The sequence below is a fragment of the Microtus pennsylvanicus genome, chromosome 1, assembly GCF_037038515.1.
Source record: "Microtus pennsylvanicus isolate mMicPen1 chromosome 1, mMicPen1.hap1, whole genome shotgun sequence".
Classification (NCBI taxonomy): Eukaryota; Metazoa; Chordata; class Mammalia; order Rodentia; family Cricetidae; genus Microtus; species Microtus pennsylvanicus.
This window is the reverse complement of record NC_134579.1, coordinates 114,454,690-114,471,925: the sequence shown is the minus strand read 5'-3', so window position 1 is coordinate 114,471,925 and position 17,236 is coordinate 114,454,690. Positions and strand designations below refer to the sequence as shown.

Here is a 17,236-nt window from a genome sequence, read left to right as displayed (position 1 = left end):
TGGTTATCACCATGGAAAAGAAAATCTAGGTCAAGGGTTAACTAGAACTAGATTCTCCAACACAGAAACACTCCTAAAGCCTCCTGGATTCCCTCAAGGCTCTCTCTGTGCAAACCACAAGCAGACTACCATACAACTAACTCAAATGTGTGTATCTGCAGATCAGAGGGTTTAGATGCTGGAGTTCCAGGTCCCAAGAGAACCAAAAGTATTCACTTAGGTCCCTGAAACTTAAAATCCAAATCTTGGGGCCAGCAAAATGGCTTAGGGGGTAAGCCTGGTACTTGCCACCAAGCCTGAGAACCTGAGTTTGATCCCTAGGGCCACATGGTAGAAGGAGAAAATCAACTCCCTCAAGCTATCCTGTGACCTCCAAACTCTAGCCCCCCGCCCCAACACACACACACACACAAAACAAATATAGAAATAAAATGTGATTTTTATCTTTTAATGTTGCCTGGTAGCAACAAAGTAGAAAAATAAAGACAGAGGTAGATTTTTTTTTTAGACTCAAAAAAAGTTTGCAGGGTGGTGGCGGTGCACGCCTTTAATCCCTGCACTCAAGAGGCAGAGACAGGCGGATCTCTGTGAGCTTGAGGCCAGCCTGGTCTACAGAGTGAATTCCTGGACAGCCAGGACTCCACAGAGAAACCCTGCCAAAACCAAAACAAAACAAGCAAACAAACAAAAATCCACCAAGCTTAAAGCACCACTCTTTCTTTAAAATGTATTCCTACAGGCCCTGCTCACCCACATGTGATACTGCTTCTATGCACTCGTCCCATAGTGTCACACCGTATTAGATCTTATTTCTGATTAAACACTGGTTTTGATACCCACAAGGCACATTAGAACCAGCCTCTTTGACCTGGTCATTGCCAACTCCAGTGTATCTTTCTTAGATACCCAACACAATTCTCCTTTAAACTCCTATCACAACCATTTCCTGCCACTCTTTCTTCTGGTTGACACAGCTTCCAAAGTCTAATTACCAAGAAATATACAAGCTCCAACGTGTGGACTTGACACTCTGCCTCCCCCTACACACATAGAACTCCCTGATTCCTAGGTCACTGGCTACCTCTGTTAGTTAACTCGGTCTATAGCTAAAGGCCCTCTCTCATCTGTTTCTACGAAACTAGAAGAAGGAGGTCTGAACTCACTAAGTTCACACAACTTGGCCCATTTTTAAGGAGAGAACACTGAGGCAGCAGAGCCAAGTGCCAACTAAGAGGGCTCATAACCCTTTCCTAGAGCTTGCACTGACGTCTGTGGGGCACTCATCTTCAGTCCCTAAGGGGCCTGTCATCTTCACATAGAAATCTTTCGACTAATGGTTCCCAACCTTCCTAAAGCTGTGACCCCTTAATATATTAAGTTTCTCATGTTGTGGTGGCCACAACCATAAAATTATTTTTGCTACTTCATAATGGTAATTTTGCTACTGTTATGAACCATAAGGTAAATATCTGACATTACGATATCTGATATGCAGGATATCTGATATGTGACCCCTATGAAAGGGTCATTTGACACCCAAAGGGGTTGTGACCCACAGTCTGAAAACCACTGTTCTAAAGGAAGGCTCAAGATAGACATTCAAATGTCCCCAGAGAAAGGACCCGGGGCTTCTCTAAGAGCCACGGAAGGCCGACCCACAGGTATGGCAACCCAGGTTCTGTGTTTTCTCTGTTCCACCAGACCTACTCTCAAGGCTTATCCATGGCTCCCCTAATCCCAAAGCCCACAGAAGCCCTCACTTGGCCTCCAACCCTGGCTGAATCCACAGGGAGGCAAGAGGCTCCAAATGATGGGGGAGCCAGCGGTTGACCAACCCCAAGACTACAACAGGAACCTACCAGAAGGGATGAAAAATGTGTAGCCTTGTTTCAGCTCAATTCTTTGGCATCGTTCCACGCGGTCTCCCAGAAAGATGTCACTTTGTTTGCCTGACAGCACCCACTCCTCATACAGTGCCAAGTTGTGCAGGGTTGGAGGGATCAGCCAGAAGATCTTGAGAGGGAAAGGAGGAAGTTAGGCTGAAGTCTCTGATTTCTTCCAGACTCTGAACAAACCCCAAAGAGCCCCACCTACTTGGGGAGGGTTCTGGCTGCCTTTAGGATATCCCCATTCCTGCTGAAATACCAAGGCAGGAATGCTTCCTGTGCTGGGTGGAACAGTTTCTCCCCTGAGCCACAGGCTTGTCTGGGAGGTAGCGAGCGAAGTGGAAGGGAATTTCCTAAGATGTATGATAAAATGGCCCCAATAAATAAACTTCGCCTGTGCTCACTTTGGAGGAGGAAAAACATCTGGAATCAAGTGGGCTGACTTCCTCCCTGAGTCTCTTCCAACACCGTCGTTTAAAATGGATGTCCATGAAGACCCAGATGAGCCAGGCCCTCATGGGCATCCTCAAGAAACCCGTGCATCACCTACATCCATGCAGGGATGCTGCCCACAAAAGTAGACTTGGCACAGGCACCCTGAATATATACCCCACTACTTCATCTTCAGAGCCATGTCTTATCTCTGGTGCAAAACGTTCTTGCTCAGAGGCAGGCAGTGACTGCCACCTCTACTCTGAAGTTAAAAAACCCAGAGACAAAGCCAAGGAATTTATGCTAGAGGGTCTTACGAGGTGCAAACCGGTTTGAAGTACTTACGAAAGCTAGAGATACTCACCTTCCCACCACGGAAAACATGGTACCACACAGAGGTACCTCCGAAGTCAATGTGGAAGTCAGTGAAACAACCCTTCACACTCATCAGACAGTACCTGCAGTACAGAAGCAGGAGTGGGGGCAGAGAGCACAAGTCAACCCCAAATAACAGGGCGAGCAAACCCTTCAGAGCCACCTGACCCGATGCCCTTTTATAAAGGTTGCAGATGGGGAATTTCCTCTTCTTATTTTAAAAATTGAAATCTAAGTGGAGTTTCCCTCCTGGGGGATGCCCCTGGGATCAGGTGACAAATCTCAAGCATGGGTCACCCACCCCAGAGCTCAGAGACAGTGTCTTGGTTTTCAAGTTCCCAAGAGAACTGGCAACCCACAGGCCACTATCAGTTTCGACCCCTAACCGCCACCCCACCCCCCAATCCCAAGGCTTCCTTTCTGCTCCTTCACAGATCCGATGGCTTCAGCTCTCCCTAGCTGCCAGCCCCCTTTGCAGCAGCTGGGCCCCCTGGAATTCAGTAGTAAACCACCTGCGTAGTCTGCCAATTACCAGTCCCCATTCATCTCATTCATTCAACCAGCAGTCCAGCCCAGGAATGAAGCTCAGCGCTGAGAAATGGGTAAGAGTGCAGACGATCCCTGCCCTTGCAGACGAGCCTCTTGCAGACGAGGCTACACAGATAAAGTTAAATGACGCAATGGCTCGCCAAGTAAGCAATGAAGCTAGAAATCCCACCCAGTTCCGCAGACACGAAACACCCTAAGTTAGGGAAATCCGACGAGGAAGCACACAGATTAGTGGTGGCCAGGGGCTGGGTGGGGGTGGGGCGGGAATGACACTAACATGGGTGGGGGTTTCATCCCGTCAGGATGAAAATACCTAAAATTGGCTGTGTGGTTGCACCTTTCTGTCAACACACCAGAAAACACTGGGTTGCACACTTTTTCTATGTGAGCTATATGTGAATTTTATCTCAAAGATGTTTTATCGCAAGTGGAAGGATTCAAAGATGGTCTTGGGATCGGAGAGGGGTGAAAAACTCCAGCAATAGAAGCTGGACCACAGGTTGTGCATCCAAGGCGAGAAGGAACCCACAGCAGCTCCCTCCCTGATAAGCACTAGAAGAGGCAGGCAGTCCAGCCTTTAAGGCAGGTACACAGCAAGCTCCCGTTCCTCCCCCTACATGCTAGCCCTAGGGGTGCACAGAGATTGAGTGAGCGGGGTACCTCACTGGCTTCCAAGTCCAGGCCTGACCAACAACGGTGTTAGCTCCTTTACCACTGACCCCCTACCAACAAGAACCCCAAGGGGCACAAAAGAGCAACCTCCCCTCCCTCATACCCATCTTGACACCTACAGAGGCCCGCATACACGCTTACCCCACTGACCTCTTTTCCCTGATGCACTTTGCTCTTCCGTGGTTTGGGGAAGAGGGATAGAATGGGGCGGGACCTGCAGGGAGGAGCCAGCAGCAAGCCCAGTGGAGAGAATGGGGGGCCTGGGGCTGGGCTGGTTTGAAGGTTGGAGGGCTCCAGGAGCCCCCTCCTTCTGGTTGCCTTTTGCACCTCTTGTTCAGGTGGACCCGGGGCTCGGCAATATGCAGGCAGCGTGCCGCGTCCCTCCTCCAGATAGGCTGGAAGGAGCTTTAACCATGTGTCTGCAGGAGTCTGACAAATCAGAAGGCCTCCCCGTACATCAGAGCCCCGCTGCCTAGCAACCCCATCGGAGGGGTGTAGTTGACAGCCCAGGACTGTCACGAAGCTGGCACTAGCGCTGCTGAAGTCCTGACTGGGGCTCCACACACACCCTGCCGGCCTGCCCACCCAAGGCGATGCAAACAGGTCCTAACTTAAGACCTCAGATCTTCTCTCCAAAGAATGGGGGGGTGGGTCCTAAAGCCCTACCCTACCCCACCCTCATGGACCACACTGGCCTCTTTCCTCTAAGCTCCACTTCAAAATATTAGTCCTCATTTCCCTAAAACCAGTTCTTCCTCTCAGGGTTTTTTTTTTTTTCTTCTTTTTTAATCCACCCCCTCCAGGCCTCAGCTGAACACAGACTAGAGAAAACAATTTAACCTCAGCTGAACACAGACTAGAGAAAACAATTTAAGTGTGCGGGGTGGAGCCAAGAGGACAGGCTTCCTTCAGCCTGTAGCTGGATGCCCACGGGGCACCTACAGCAGGGAGAAAGAACCACGTTTGGTTTGTCCAGCTCTAGGACCCCTGGGACTGCTTGGTCAAATGGGTCACTCCCACTTAGCCCATCTTCCAGACCCCCTTACCACCGCCGCCCCAACCACTCACATAGAAAACTAGGGTTCTCTCTGGCTGTGTAGGCAGGGAAAGTTCTCCAAGCGTCTGCTCTACCCTCAGGGACCTACTGTGTTAGAACCTTCTTCCTTCCAGGCCAGCCTCTTCTAATGTGGACCCGTCTTTTCGGTGTCCATTCCAGCCCTCAAGCCCTTAACCCTCTCCTTACGCGGAAGTGGCTGTGTACCCGCCCCTGCAGTTCAAAGGCAACCCTGCGCTTGCCACCCCAAGACTCCCACCCGCGCTGATTGGGGGCTTCCTCCTCGCTCCTGCTCGCTCTGGCGTGACGCCTTTGCACTGACCTCTACAGCTTCCTCCTCCCAAGCACACCGCAGTCACATGGGCACCCCGGCTCGGCTTGGTGCCACAGCCGCTAGTTAAAGCTTTCTTTCCCCTCCGCCAGCCCGCCAGCTAGGCAGGCTAGCAGGCAGGTTTCCGCAACGGCAAGGCTGGACAGCCTCGCACGCGACACCCCAACCCTGCCCCCACCACACCAGGTGGCTTCTATGCACCCTGCAAGTTAGCAGCTGAGAATTGCAGAAAATCCGTAGCTGAGGAGCGCAGTCCTTGAGGGGCTGGAGGCCCGGGATAGAGGAAGGCTCGAGGTATAAGGGGGCACTGCACCTGCCTCACCAACTTTGGGGCGCAGCCTGGGGTCTGCAGAGGCTGGGCAGCCCCACCTCGTCCTTCTTCCTCCAACTTCCAGAAACTCTCCCCGAGGTGGCCCAGGTGGCATCTCCTCGGGCTAAGGTCTGATGGAGAGATTCAGGAAAGCTGGCGACGGGTGACGGACTAGAGGCGCCGCGCGGGCGCGAACGTACACACCCCAGACTTCCAACCTACCCCGGGAGACACAAAGAACAGCTCAGCGATGCTGGCCATGCATCCCGCGGGCAGGAGGCCACCCACACCCGCCCCACGCGCCACAAAGGAGGTTACCCTCGGCGGCCGTGGAGCGGCTCCCAGGCGTCCCCCTTCCGCAGAGGCTCGACGCACTGCGCGCCAGACCCGTGGGGCGATCTCAGCAAGCGAGTCCCCTCCACCGCGCTGCCAGGCCCCAGCTCAGGACGCTGGGGCCCTCTCGCGCCGCCTTCCTTCCTCGGGGAGACAGGCGCTGTCTGCGCTCATCCCAGCGCTGAAACTGAACACCCGCGCAGCGCGGAGGCCGCCAGCTAGGTGGAAAGGCCGCGCTGACAGAGGAGCACCAGCCACACTAGAACACACGCCGCCACATGTGGCGGGACCCCTAGCCCACTCCTAAGCTCCCAGGCAGTAGCTTGGAGACTACTGGGTGCGGGTTTTCTGAACCTTACTGCCCAGGTGGCAACCTAATAAAGCCACCTGCCTTAACTATTCCCCTCTCTGGCTGGCATAGCTGGAGGGAGGACCAGAGCTAAGATTTCTGGAGAGTCTATGATGGGGAGGGGTGAGGTTCTGGCCCTACTAGCTGTGTGATCTTGGGCAACTTTTTTCCTCTCCCCAGTAATTTCCTAGAAGGAGGTAAGCTGAAGTTTAGCTAGGCATTCTAGAAGACTCTTCCCTTACCTGAGCCTCAATAGCCCCCTAACCCTACGGACATAAAAATTATTGCAGGAATTCATTTAATTAAATATCCAATAATTAGAAACTACATTGTTCAACCCAAACGTCACACATTGTAAGCTCATCCCCACCATTTCAGATGAGGAAGCCAATGTTCAGAAGCACAGCCCCTCATCCTGGACACTAACCTAAAAGCGGCAAATATCCCAGTCCCATCCTGATCTACCTGGCCAAAAACAACAAAATTTGATGTCACAGACCAACTTCAATCATTCACTAACTTTAGGCAAAAGAGAGTTCAACTCAACTCAAAAGTCACCCTTCCTCCAAAGCCTCGAGGAGCCAGGAGATGTCGGTATGACTTTGAAGAGGCAGAAACCAAATTCCATTCTTTGGCCAAACATTGTATATCGTGGAAAGCCACAAGGTTAATAGGTTCTAACTAAAGTGTTGACAGTAACCATTGGTTACATTCAGATCCTAGAAAAACAGTGTAGCCTCTATGCCACCTTTCAACCCCATCACCCCACTTCAAGTATGCAAACACTGAACTCATTTCCAGGGGTTTAATGACCCAGGCAGTTCCTTCTCTGGACCTTCTTAGACTGCAACTGGTTAGATTGTTTTTCTTAGCAGGTATATGTTTTCCCTATTGAAAGCTAAAAAGAATAGCTCCAGAGAATGTTCTCTTTCTTGGGTGTGAGCACTCTTCATTGGGAAGGTGTCTCTGTCCACGACTGTGAGTTTCCCTACCTGGTAAGACATGGGTGAACACTTACGAAGGCAGCAAACATCTGGACCGAAAGGGGCACGTGGCTCTAACAGATGTGAAGCAGGCCTGGTTGAAAACAACTTCAGACCCCCAGGGCCACACGTGAGACCTCTCATCCCACCTAAGGATCAGACTCCACATTTCACATCTGCTGCAGATGCCTGTCTTCCCACAGCACGGGGGAAAAGGCAGGCCAGGGCAAAGAGCCTCCACACAGAAGGACAAGCTGGGTCTCCCAACGAAGACAAGTGCATGCTGGACTGACGCCTGAGCATTCAGTAAAACTGTCACCCTGTGTTTTCAGCTTCTCCTTCCAATATATCCCCCAGATTTTCTAGTCAGCAGAGCAAAAACATACTGTAAAATTGTGAGTATGTGTGGGTGGGTGAGGCCAAGCCCCTTCGCAGTCATCTGGGCTGCAAACATATGCTTTATTTGAAGCCCCTCTTTGCTGGGATTCTGAGCTCCTTCACTGTGGCCCCACAACCTATCATTACACTAGTAACACTCACTGCCAAAACCCTGTTACAGCAGCTAGGAGTGAGAGACTCACTAATCCCTTTCTGCAATGTGCTACCATGCCCGATCCTCCTTAGTGGAAAAGGTGCACACATGTCCAGACCTATCGGATGGTGGAGGCTTCCAATGCCCAGGAATTCTTTCAAGCTCTTCCTTTCATAGGATAGCACTAAGCTGCGGCTGCGGCTCCATGGGAGAGCCCTTGCCTGGCATGCACACATGCCTGGGGCTGGGGCGGGAATCTGGGCATGGAGTTCAGTTGGCAGAGTGTTCCCCTGGACAGTATAAAGCCCTGGGTTCAAAGTCCAGCATCACATAAAAACAAGACTTGGGAGTGCTGGAGAGATTGCTCAGTGCTTAGGAGACTTGCTGCTCTTGCAGAAGACCCAGGCTTGGTTCCCTGCCCACACATGGTAGCTCACAACTGTTTGTTACTCCAGTTCCAGAAGACCAAATACCCTCTTTTGGTCTCTGCAGGGACACACAGTACGTACATATATACATACATACATATGAAAGAAAAACACTCGCACACATAAAATAAAAAATAAACTAAAAAAATATTAAAACAAGACATGGGGTCACATGTCACATAACTCCAGGAGTCCTGAGGTTGATGCAGGGGAATCAGAAACTCAAGTCATCTTTGGCTACACAGCAAATTGAGGCCAGCCTGGGCTGCATGAGATCTCGTCTCAAAGAAACCACCACCCTTCCAAAAAGGGAAAATAATTAAATAAATAAATAAATAAATAAAGTAGAACTCCATCTCTACCCCCTTAGGGTATGAGCTGAACTAATTAATGAATGAATACAAGAGAAGTCAGAAGTAAACAGGTCCTAAGAGCACCATGGCCTCTTGAGTCTTCCCATTCTCTCTGGGGAACCAGCTGCCACGCCAAGAGAACATTCAAGCAGCCCTGTGGAGTGATCAACATGGTGAGAAACTCAACGTCCACTGATACCAGCCGCCATGTGAGGCTCCACTTAAGAAGCCTGGTTCTCACCGTCAGATGAATACACCTAGACCGAAGCCTTGACATAAACTCTGAAGAGCCCTCGAGCAAACCCCCTGCTGCTGCTCTTAGATCCCCGACATCACCTTCAGTGTCTTCAGCTTTGGGGGTTGAAGGGTGAATTGGGGGGTTGTTTTAGACTTGAACTCACAGTGATTCCCTTGCCTTAGCCCTTCAGGTGCTGGGAGGATTGCGGACATGAGCCCGCAATCCTGTTTTTTGTTTTATTTTGTTTTTCCAAAGGATGTTAAAGTTAAGGGTAATGGCTAAGCAACAAAAAGCAACCAAGCCAGGGAACTCCCCACTACTGTCACCGTCCAGGCAGGACTTTTCCAAGGTGACTAATTTTACCCACTCAAAACATCTCGGCAGGGGAAAGCAGGAGGCTGTGGCAACGGCAGAGATGCAGGTGCTGTGGGCATTCATCGCTTACCCGCTTCGCTCTTTTGTACCCTGCAGCTCCATGTTCCACTGAGACGCATGAGACGCATTCAATTACACGACTTCCTTGTTGGCGTGTTTGTCCCCACCACAATATGTGCTCCGTGAGAATGGGGACGCGGCTCGCTTAAAGCGGCCTCTTGCACTATAACTAATACATTAACACCCCCTAGAAAGCTTTCCTCTCCCTCCGCCTCTTGTGCCTAGGGTCCATTCACCTTCTCCTGCCTTAAGAATCTCTACCAAAAGCCTGGTCTACAAGAGCTAGTTCCAGGACAGGAACCAAAAGCTACGGAGAAACCCTGTCTCAAAAATCAAAAAAAAAAAAAAAAAAAAAAAAAAGAATCTCTACCAAAACCTATTAAAATTCCCAAACCTCTGACCACAATGAAGCGGTATAAATCCTAGAGGCAGGAAAAAAGCCTACTGTTAGTCACAAGTCCCCCTCCACCGCGCACGCACAAACCTTTCTTCCATTCAGGAGGGCCGTCAGCTGTCTGTTCTGTAGGCGCCTCCAGCAAGGAAGCACTGTGATTTCCAGAAACAATGTCATTTTAATTAAATTCCACAGAACCATTTCACAGTCCCAGAGGACTCCATCATGGTGAGACTTTTTTTTTTCACCTTGCTTATGAACATTTGAAATCAGCCTTCTTTTCAGTTGAACAAATGGACTATCTCCAAGGTGACACCGTCCTTCCTAGCGAGGTTCAAATCCTATAGCAAGTTCCCATGGCCACTGACAGAGTTTGGAAATCTATTCGAAACACAGTCTCGTCAATTCCTCTGAGACACATGAGCCTAAACAGTCACACATTTATGTCCTATTATTTTTCGTAACTAGAGAGCCCCTAAATGTGTGTGGGCTTACTATTTGGAGGAATCTTTGCGTAGTGTGCAGACTGTAATGTGCCCTCCGAAGGGCAGGGCAGACCTCAGTAGGCATTCACATCACCCAGTACAATCTATTTCACTTCCTAAATATATGCCCAGGGGCGATCTCCTCTTGTCTGCTGAGATGCAGGCCAGGCAGCAGCCTCCTCAAACCTCCAATCCACACAGCAGGAGCAGCTGCAGAATGCAAGCCCACATGAATGCATGCACCCCATCCTGCTCTGCTTAGAAGATCTCAAGGAAGGGGGGTGGGGCGTATGACGAAGACTGACGGCACTCCCAGCACTCAGCGAGTGCAGGCACGAAGGCCATGAGCTGTGAGCCAAGCTTGGTTGTCTAGTGAGACCCTCTCAAACCACACTCCCCAGAACTGGGGAAGATGCTCAGTGCCTGTTGGTACCTGCTAGGCCAGCAAAGACTGGAATTCAAATCACTAGAACTCACATAAATTCCAGGGTTGTGGCTGCCTGCCTGTAATTCTAGCACCTCACAGGGCCAAGACAGGGGATCCCTGAGGTGACCTGGCAAACTAGACTGGCTAGATTTGAGAGCTCTGGGGTCAACTGAGAGAGCCTTCCCAGATGATTCATTTCAGACCAGTACCAAGATTGGTGGCCTCATCCCCAGAGGTCAGTGCGGTGATATTTTGTTTGTCATCTAACGAATAAAGCTTGCCTGAAGATCAGAGTGCAGAGCTAAGCCACTAGTTAGTCACAGAGACCAAGCAGTGGTAGCACACATCTTTAATCCCAGCACTAAGAAGACAGAGACAGACGGATCTCTGTAATTTCAGGGCCACCCTGGGGGCTACAAGACATTGAATCTGTCTAAAAGAGAAACAGAGCTCACACTAAGGTGATCCCAGCACTTGGGATCCTATGCCTTTAATCCCAGAACTAGAGGTGGAGACAGGAGTGATATGGCTGGGCGCAGAGAGGAATATAAGGCCGGAGGAGGCAGGAGCTCAGGGATTTGGTCTGAGGTTTCACAGAGACAGCATCCAGTCTCAGAACTAGTAGAGACAGAATATCCCATTTGGTCTGAGGATTTCATAGTGGTAAGAACTAGTGGCTAGCAGCTCTGCTTCTCTGATCTCAGCTTTTACCACTAAGATGCTCCATTCCGTGATACTGAGTGCCTGTGTCCTCAGTACCACTAAGATGCTCCATTCCCTGATATTGAGTGCCTGTGACCTCAGTACCACGAAGATGCTCCATTCCCTGATACTGAGTGCCTGTGTCCTCAGTACCACTAAGATGCTCCATTCCCTGATACTGAGTGCCTGTGTCCTCAGTACCACTAAGATGCTCCATTCCCTGATACTGAGTGCCTGTGTCCTCAGTACCACTAAGATGCTCCATTCCCTGATACTGAGTGCCTGTGACCTCAGTACCACGAAGATGCTCCATTCCCTGATACTGAGTGCCTGTGACCTCAGTACTACGAGGATGCTCCATTCCCTGATACTGAGAGAATGAATGAATGGAAACAGTCACTGCTTCTTTCTTCCAGCTCTATTTTCACCATTTCCTTTTCTCAATCCCTCCCCAAACATCACATTTCCTCTGCCCGCCAAAGCCCAGTTAGGACCCAGAGGCAGCCTAATAGGTAAAGCACTTGCTCCACACACCTGGCCACATGAGTGAGCAATTCCCATAAAAAAAAGCCAACTTAGGCACACTGTGGTACACACCAACACACACGTATCATACATAACCACAGAAGTAATAAACCGATTGTAAAGAAAAGTAGTCAGGCATGGTACTGCATACCTTCAATTAAGGTGAATGGGAGACAGAGGCAGGTAGATCTCCCAGTTCAAGGCCAGCCTGGTCTACAGAGTGAGTTCCAGAACAGCCAGAACTATGTAAAGAGATTGTTTCAAACAAAACAAAGAATAAATAAAACCCAAGTTAAATGCCTCCTGCCCTGCAAGAAGACCCCTTGAGAACAAGGGCTCAAAAGAATTCATATCTACCTAGAAACATGGCAACTTGTGCTACAAGACATGCTCTAAAGAGGCTGCGTGAGGATGGAGGTCCTTGAGTCCTGTTCACCCCTTCATCTGTCCATCTTGAAACACTGTGCTATGATTCAATAGGAACAGAACAGAATTGGAAACAAGCCCTGTTTCCCTCCCTCTGCACCTGGACCATATTCTCTGCCTTTGATAAAGCCCAGATCCAAGGATTACACTGAACTTTAGCTTAGAGGGGAAGAAAAACATCCAAGAATTAATGAGAGAGAGAGAGAGAGAGAGAGAGAGAGAGAGAGAGAGAGAGAGAGAGAGAGAGAGAGAAAGAGAGAGGAACATTAAAAAATCCAGGGCCAAGAGTGCTAGCCTGCCTTACAAAGCCAGGCACACTGTCTGCATTCAATACAGGCTGAATGGAGGGCTGGGGAATGGAGTTCACGGCTGAGATTTCCTGGGGGCGCGGCTGGCAGCAGAGCTAAGCACAGATGCTAATGGAGCCAGGCTGCCAGCACCAGTCTTTCTGGGACGCCAGTATCCCCTTCCCATTTTCAGAGACAGAAGCAGAGGGTCTGAAACGGCAGGATTATCTAAGGTGACTTCCTTCTCCAGATGGCCCATTATTAAAATCCCTGAATATGAAAGGCCCCCCAAGTACCACTGTCCATACTGAACAGCAGGCTCAGAACAAGCTGGTCCTGTGACGGCGTACCGAGGTCTCTCTCTGCTCTCAACTGGGGTTGCCTTCCCTACCCTGATCACCCTCCAATCCACAGGGCACCACTGAAGGCACATCATGTGACTGACATTGAACTTTGTTTGGGGAGGTGCTTCTGGTTCAGAAGTTCCACGTCTCAACACCAAAGAAAAGAGAACCGGGTTCGACAGATGGTTCTGTGGTTAAAAGCACTGGCTAATCTCACAGTGGGGCCAGGTTTAGCTCCTAGCACCCACGTTAGAGGTTCACCACTCCTTGTCTTTCCAGGTGATCTGGTGTGACGGTACACACGTGGTGCACACACACACAGGCATTCACACACACATATTAAATAACAAAATCTTTAAAGTGAGAGGCACACACTGCCCAGCCTGAGTTCTGTGCTGCTCCAAAAGCAGGGTCCTCTGGAAATGCTACTCCCAGGACAGTGTCACGTTGAGGGTACAGACCAAACCAGAAAACTGTACCCATACGCAAACATGGATTCCACAGAGGGAGTTCCCATCACTCCTCTTAGACCTCCAGAGCAGCTATGGAGAAGCTCCAGGACCAACAGGAAGCACGCCTGACCCATCACAGCGCCCAAAGGCCGGTTTGTTCACACCCAGGGACTCATCTCTCGTGTGACCACTGTGTGCCAGCCGGGGGTCAATCCTTCACCTCTGAAGCAACACTGAGACTCACATCGAGGACCAAGAAGTCCCTTGCCAATACCCACAAGTTTGGGGGGGTTCAGCCCTGCCCAGTCCCACCACCAGCCAAGCAATCTTACTTCTTCACTTTGGGGTACTTCATCTCTGCAAGGGCGTTTGTGGCTTCCGTCTGCTTTTCCTTAAGGTGCTGGGGCCACATGTTGTCCACCCAGTCCACCAGGTCCACCTGAAAGTCAGTAAATTGTAAGCACCCTCGTGTCTCCTGCACATTCCAGAAAGAACTACCCCTCTGCCCGAGGAGTCCCTGGGTGCCTTCAGCTAGGCTGCCTCACCCACGCCACCCTGAATCCAACTCTGCTTCAGCATTTCCCCACCATGCCCTAAGAGACCAGCCTCAACCACGCCCACCCAGCCATTCCATCTCAAACTGCAAGCAGCCTAGAGTCAGGCCTCGTGGCAAGCAAGTGGGTGGCAGATGAGGAAGGAAGGGGCCATGAAGGCCTTGGCATACCACAGTGGGGCGCTTGACCAGGTGCTCCAGCTTCGTGTGGCTGAACTCAAGGCTGATGACATTGTAGAGTTTGTCCCGCTGTGCCTCTGGGGTCTCGTAGTAACGCACAAACTGGGACATGCTCATCTCGGTACCCTTCTGGGTGTTCACGTCCATCACATCCACCAGTCGGCGACTCCCTGGGGAGAGAATGTACACACTGTTCACTGACCAGCTTAGGACTCCAGATCCCATGAAGAAGCACTTCTCCCCCCCTCCCCGCCGCATCCAACACCTGCTTCTCCTACAGAGCTTGCCACTCTCCTCACCGCTACTCCAAGCCAGCCAATGTCTGTGGGTATTGGCTCGTTTTATGTCAACTTGACACAAACTACAGTCAGAGGGAGCCTCAGATGAGAAAAAGCCTCCGTAAGACCGGACTGCAGGCAAGCCTAGAGAGTAGTGGTTCTCAACATTTCTGATGCTATACCTCTCGTGCTGGGGTGGCCCCCAACCATAAAATTATTTTCATTGCCATTTTATAACTAATTTTGCTACTGTTATGAGTCATAATGTAAATATCTGTGTTTTCCGATGGTCTTAAGTGACTCCTCTGCAAGGGGCTCTCTGGTCAGCCAGCTTAGCCTACACTCACTGAGATGCCTGTCAGTGAGAAACTCTGCCTTATAAAAGCAAGGTGGATAACTAACTCCTCAGAAGGTACCCAAGGTTGTCTGCTGGCCTAGAGAGACAGACTGGCAGGCACCCATGCATACACACACATTCACACAAGGTCTCATTTCTGGAACTAGAAATCTGGCTCAATTGGTAGCATGCTTGCCTAATACATACAAGGTGCCATTTCAGCCTCATGCATTATATAGACCAGTGACACCTTCTGGACACCTGTAATTCCAACGCTCAGGAGGCTGAGTAAGGCAGGAGGAGCACCATGGGTCCAAGGCCAGGATGACTTTCTCAGTGAGTCCCAGGCAAGTCTAGACCCGTCATCAATAAATAATAAATAATCAATCTAAGGGGGAAAAAAACACTAGTCTGTGAAGGCAACAGATAACTTGGTTTCTTTGAACCTCAGTCTTCATCTTATCATCAGCCCTTCTGCTAGATTGGGTGTGAGGAAGAAAACACACGATTCCTCAAATAATTGGCACAGGGTCCAGAATGTAACGATGCTTCATTACCCCCAGCACGGATCTCCACAGCTGAGATTATACTGCTTTCTTGTCTGTCTTCCCTGCGCCACGGGTGCTGGCACCTCACAGTTCTACAACACGACTCTGGAGAAAGGGGCCTAGCTTATCACAAGCTAGACAACGAGTAAGTATCAAGTATGAGGTGGAACCCATGTCACCTACGGATGGCAGCACAGGGAAAAGAGCAAGTATCTCCTGGTGAGGACAGTCCAGCCTTCCTTCTCGGCCTCTGACAACATCCCAGAGAAAAGGGAACCAGCTCTGAACAGAGACACACCCTCCAGGCGAGCACCAGATCCCACCAGCAAACAAACCTTTGACCTTTCTTGGCTCATCTGTGAAATGGGAAAACAGGTGTCTCTGGAACTTCCACCATGGAAGGGAGCATACAGACACAACGCAGCCTGCCAAGTTCCTGGTGATTTCTGAAGGAAGCTGGCGCCTCCGTGTGTGACACTCGAGATGAACAGGACTGCGGTGGGAACCCCAACATCTGGTCGGAAAGGACCCTAATTCCTTACTATCTCAGTGACAAATATATGGTCCATGGAGACTTAGAGACCCCCAACAACAACCAAAGTTGAACCCTTTTATTCACCACAACCTTCACCCAGAGACACACAATCATCTCAGGGCCAGCAGTCAATCCAGCCCATGGCCTGCTTTCCTGACTGCTTGGTTTTGGTTTTGGTTTTTGAGCCAGTGAATCCTGTAGTTTAGGCTGGCCTCAGCACTGCAGCCCAGAACGAACTCTTGATCTTCCTGTCCCCAGATGCTGAGATCACAAGCATGTTTTTTCAGAAGACAGATCTCCTTACATAGCCCAGAATGATCTCGAACTCAGAACCTTCCTGCAATGCTCTCCCTACTCCTGGGGCGGCACAGGCACACCATGCTTGGCTCTGCTGCTTTTTTGACCTTTGTTCCTTTTAAAAAGAGGATCTTGCTATATATTATCCTGTCTGGCCCCAGAACTCACCATATAGTCGAAATTGACCGCAACAACCCTTTTTTTTTTTAAATATTTTTTTTTATTGTTTATTGGTGTGAAGGTGTCAGATCCCCTGCAACTGGATCTTCAGACAGTTGTGAGCTGCCATGTGGGTGCTGGGAATTGAACCCAGGTCCTCTGGAAGAGCAGTCAGTACTCTTAACCACTGAGCCATCTCTCCAGCCCCCCACAACAACTCTTGATGAGGCCGAGCAGTGGTGGCGCACGCCTTTAATTCCAACACTCAGGAGGCAGAGGCAGAAGGATCTCTATGAGTTCGAAGCCAGCTTGGTCTACAGAGCAAGTTCCAGGACAGCCAGGACTCCACAGAGAAACCCTGTCTCAAAAAACCAAAAACCAAAACCAAATGCTGCAATTAAAGGAGTGCATAGCCGAATTCAGCACCTGTCAGGTTTTTAATCCTTGATTTCTTTTATTTTTTGAGACAGGGTCTCACCAGATGTCTCTGTCTGGTCTTGAACTCACTGAGATCCACGTGCCTCTGGCTTCTGGCAAAGACTTGATCTTTATTCCTCTAGAAAGTGTCATGTTTCTCTCCCTTTCTGACCCTGCATGTGCCTTCAACACTTTCACACCGATTTTCTGCTCCTTAATACTGAAAGCACACTTGACCCTGTCCCAGACACAACTAACACATGGTTTGTGGCTTGGACAACTCCACAGACTGCTCAAAGTCTGCCTTCGCACACACAACACGCAAAGTTCAAGGTTTTCCCGAACATCTTGGTATGAAAGTGAACATTGCCAGGGTTTGGGACAATCTAGCTTTGCTTGAGGCTTGTGCTGCAGGAAACTGTACAACGACTGTATGTCAAAGGCCAGACCATTTCTGAGCGCCTCTAAACGTCACCCCAGAAGAACATTTTTTTTTGTTTTTGTTTTTTTTTTTGGTTTTTCGAGACAGGGTTTCTCTGTGGTTTTGGAGCCTGTCCTGGAACTAGCTCTTGTAGACCAGGCTGGTCTCGAACTCACAGAGATCCGCCTGCCTCTGCCTCCCGAGTGCTG

At 50.0% G+C, this 17,236-nt stretch overlaps 1 protein-coding gene across 15 annotated transcripts in view; it reads right to left on the bottom strand.

The window, feature by feature from the left end:
• Positions 1-17,236, bottom strand: part of Kdm2b (lysine demethylase 2B) — a 128,326-nt gene that overhangs the window by 83,329 nt on the left and 27,761 nt on the right. For 9 of the 15 annotated variants that reach the window (XM_075979554.1, XM_075979598.1, XM_075979546.1 and 6 more), the window contains exons 5-8: positions 14,027-14,205; positions 13,635-13,741; positions 2,683-2,776; positions 1,860-2,013 (exon numbers count right to left, since the gene is read on the bottom strand). In XM_075979554.1, coding sequence (XP_075835669.1) covers positions 1,860-2,013; positions 2,683-2,776; positions 13,635-13,741; positions 14,027-14,205 — 534 coding nt within the window. Of the gene's footprint in view, positions 1-1,859; positions 2,014-2,682; positions 2,777-4,064; positions 4,389-5,927; positions 6,102-13,634; positions 13,742-14,026; positions 14,206-17,236 lie in introns of those variants that run through there. The other 6 variants (XM_075979632.1, XM_075979642.1, XM_075979660.1 and 3 more) reach the window with 5 other exon arrangements.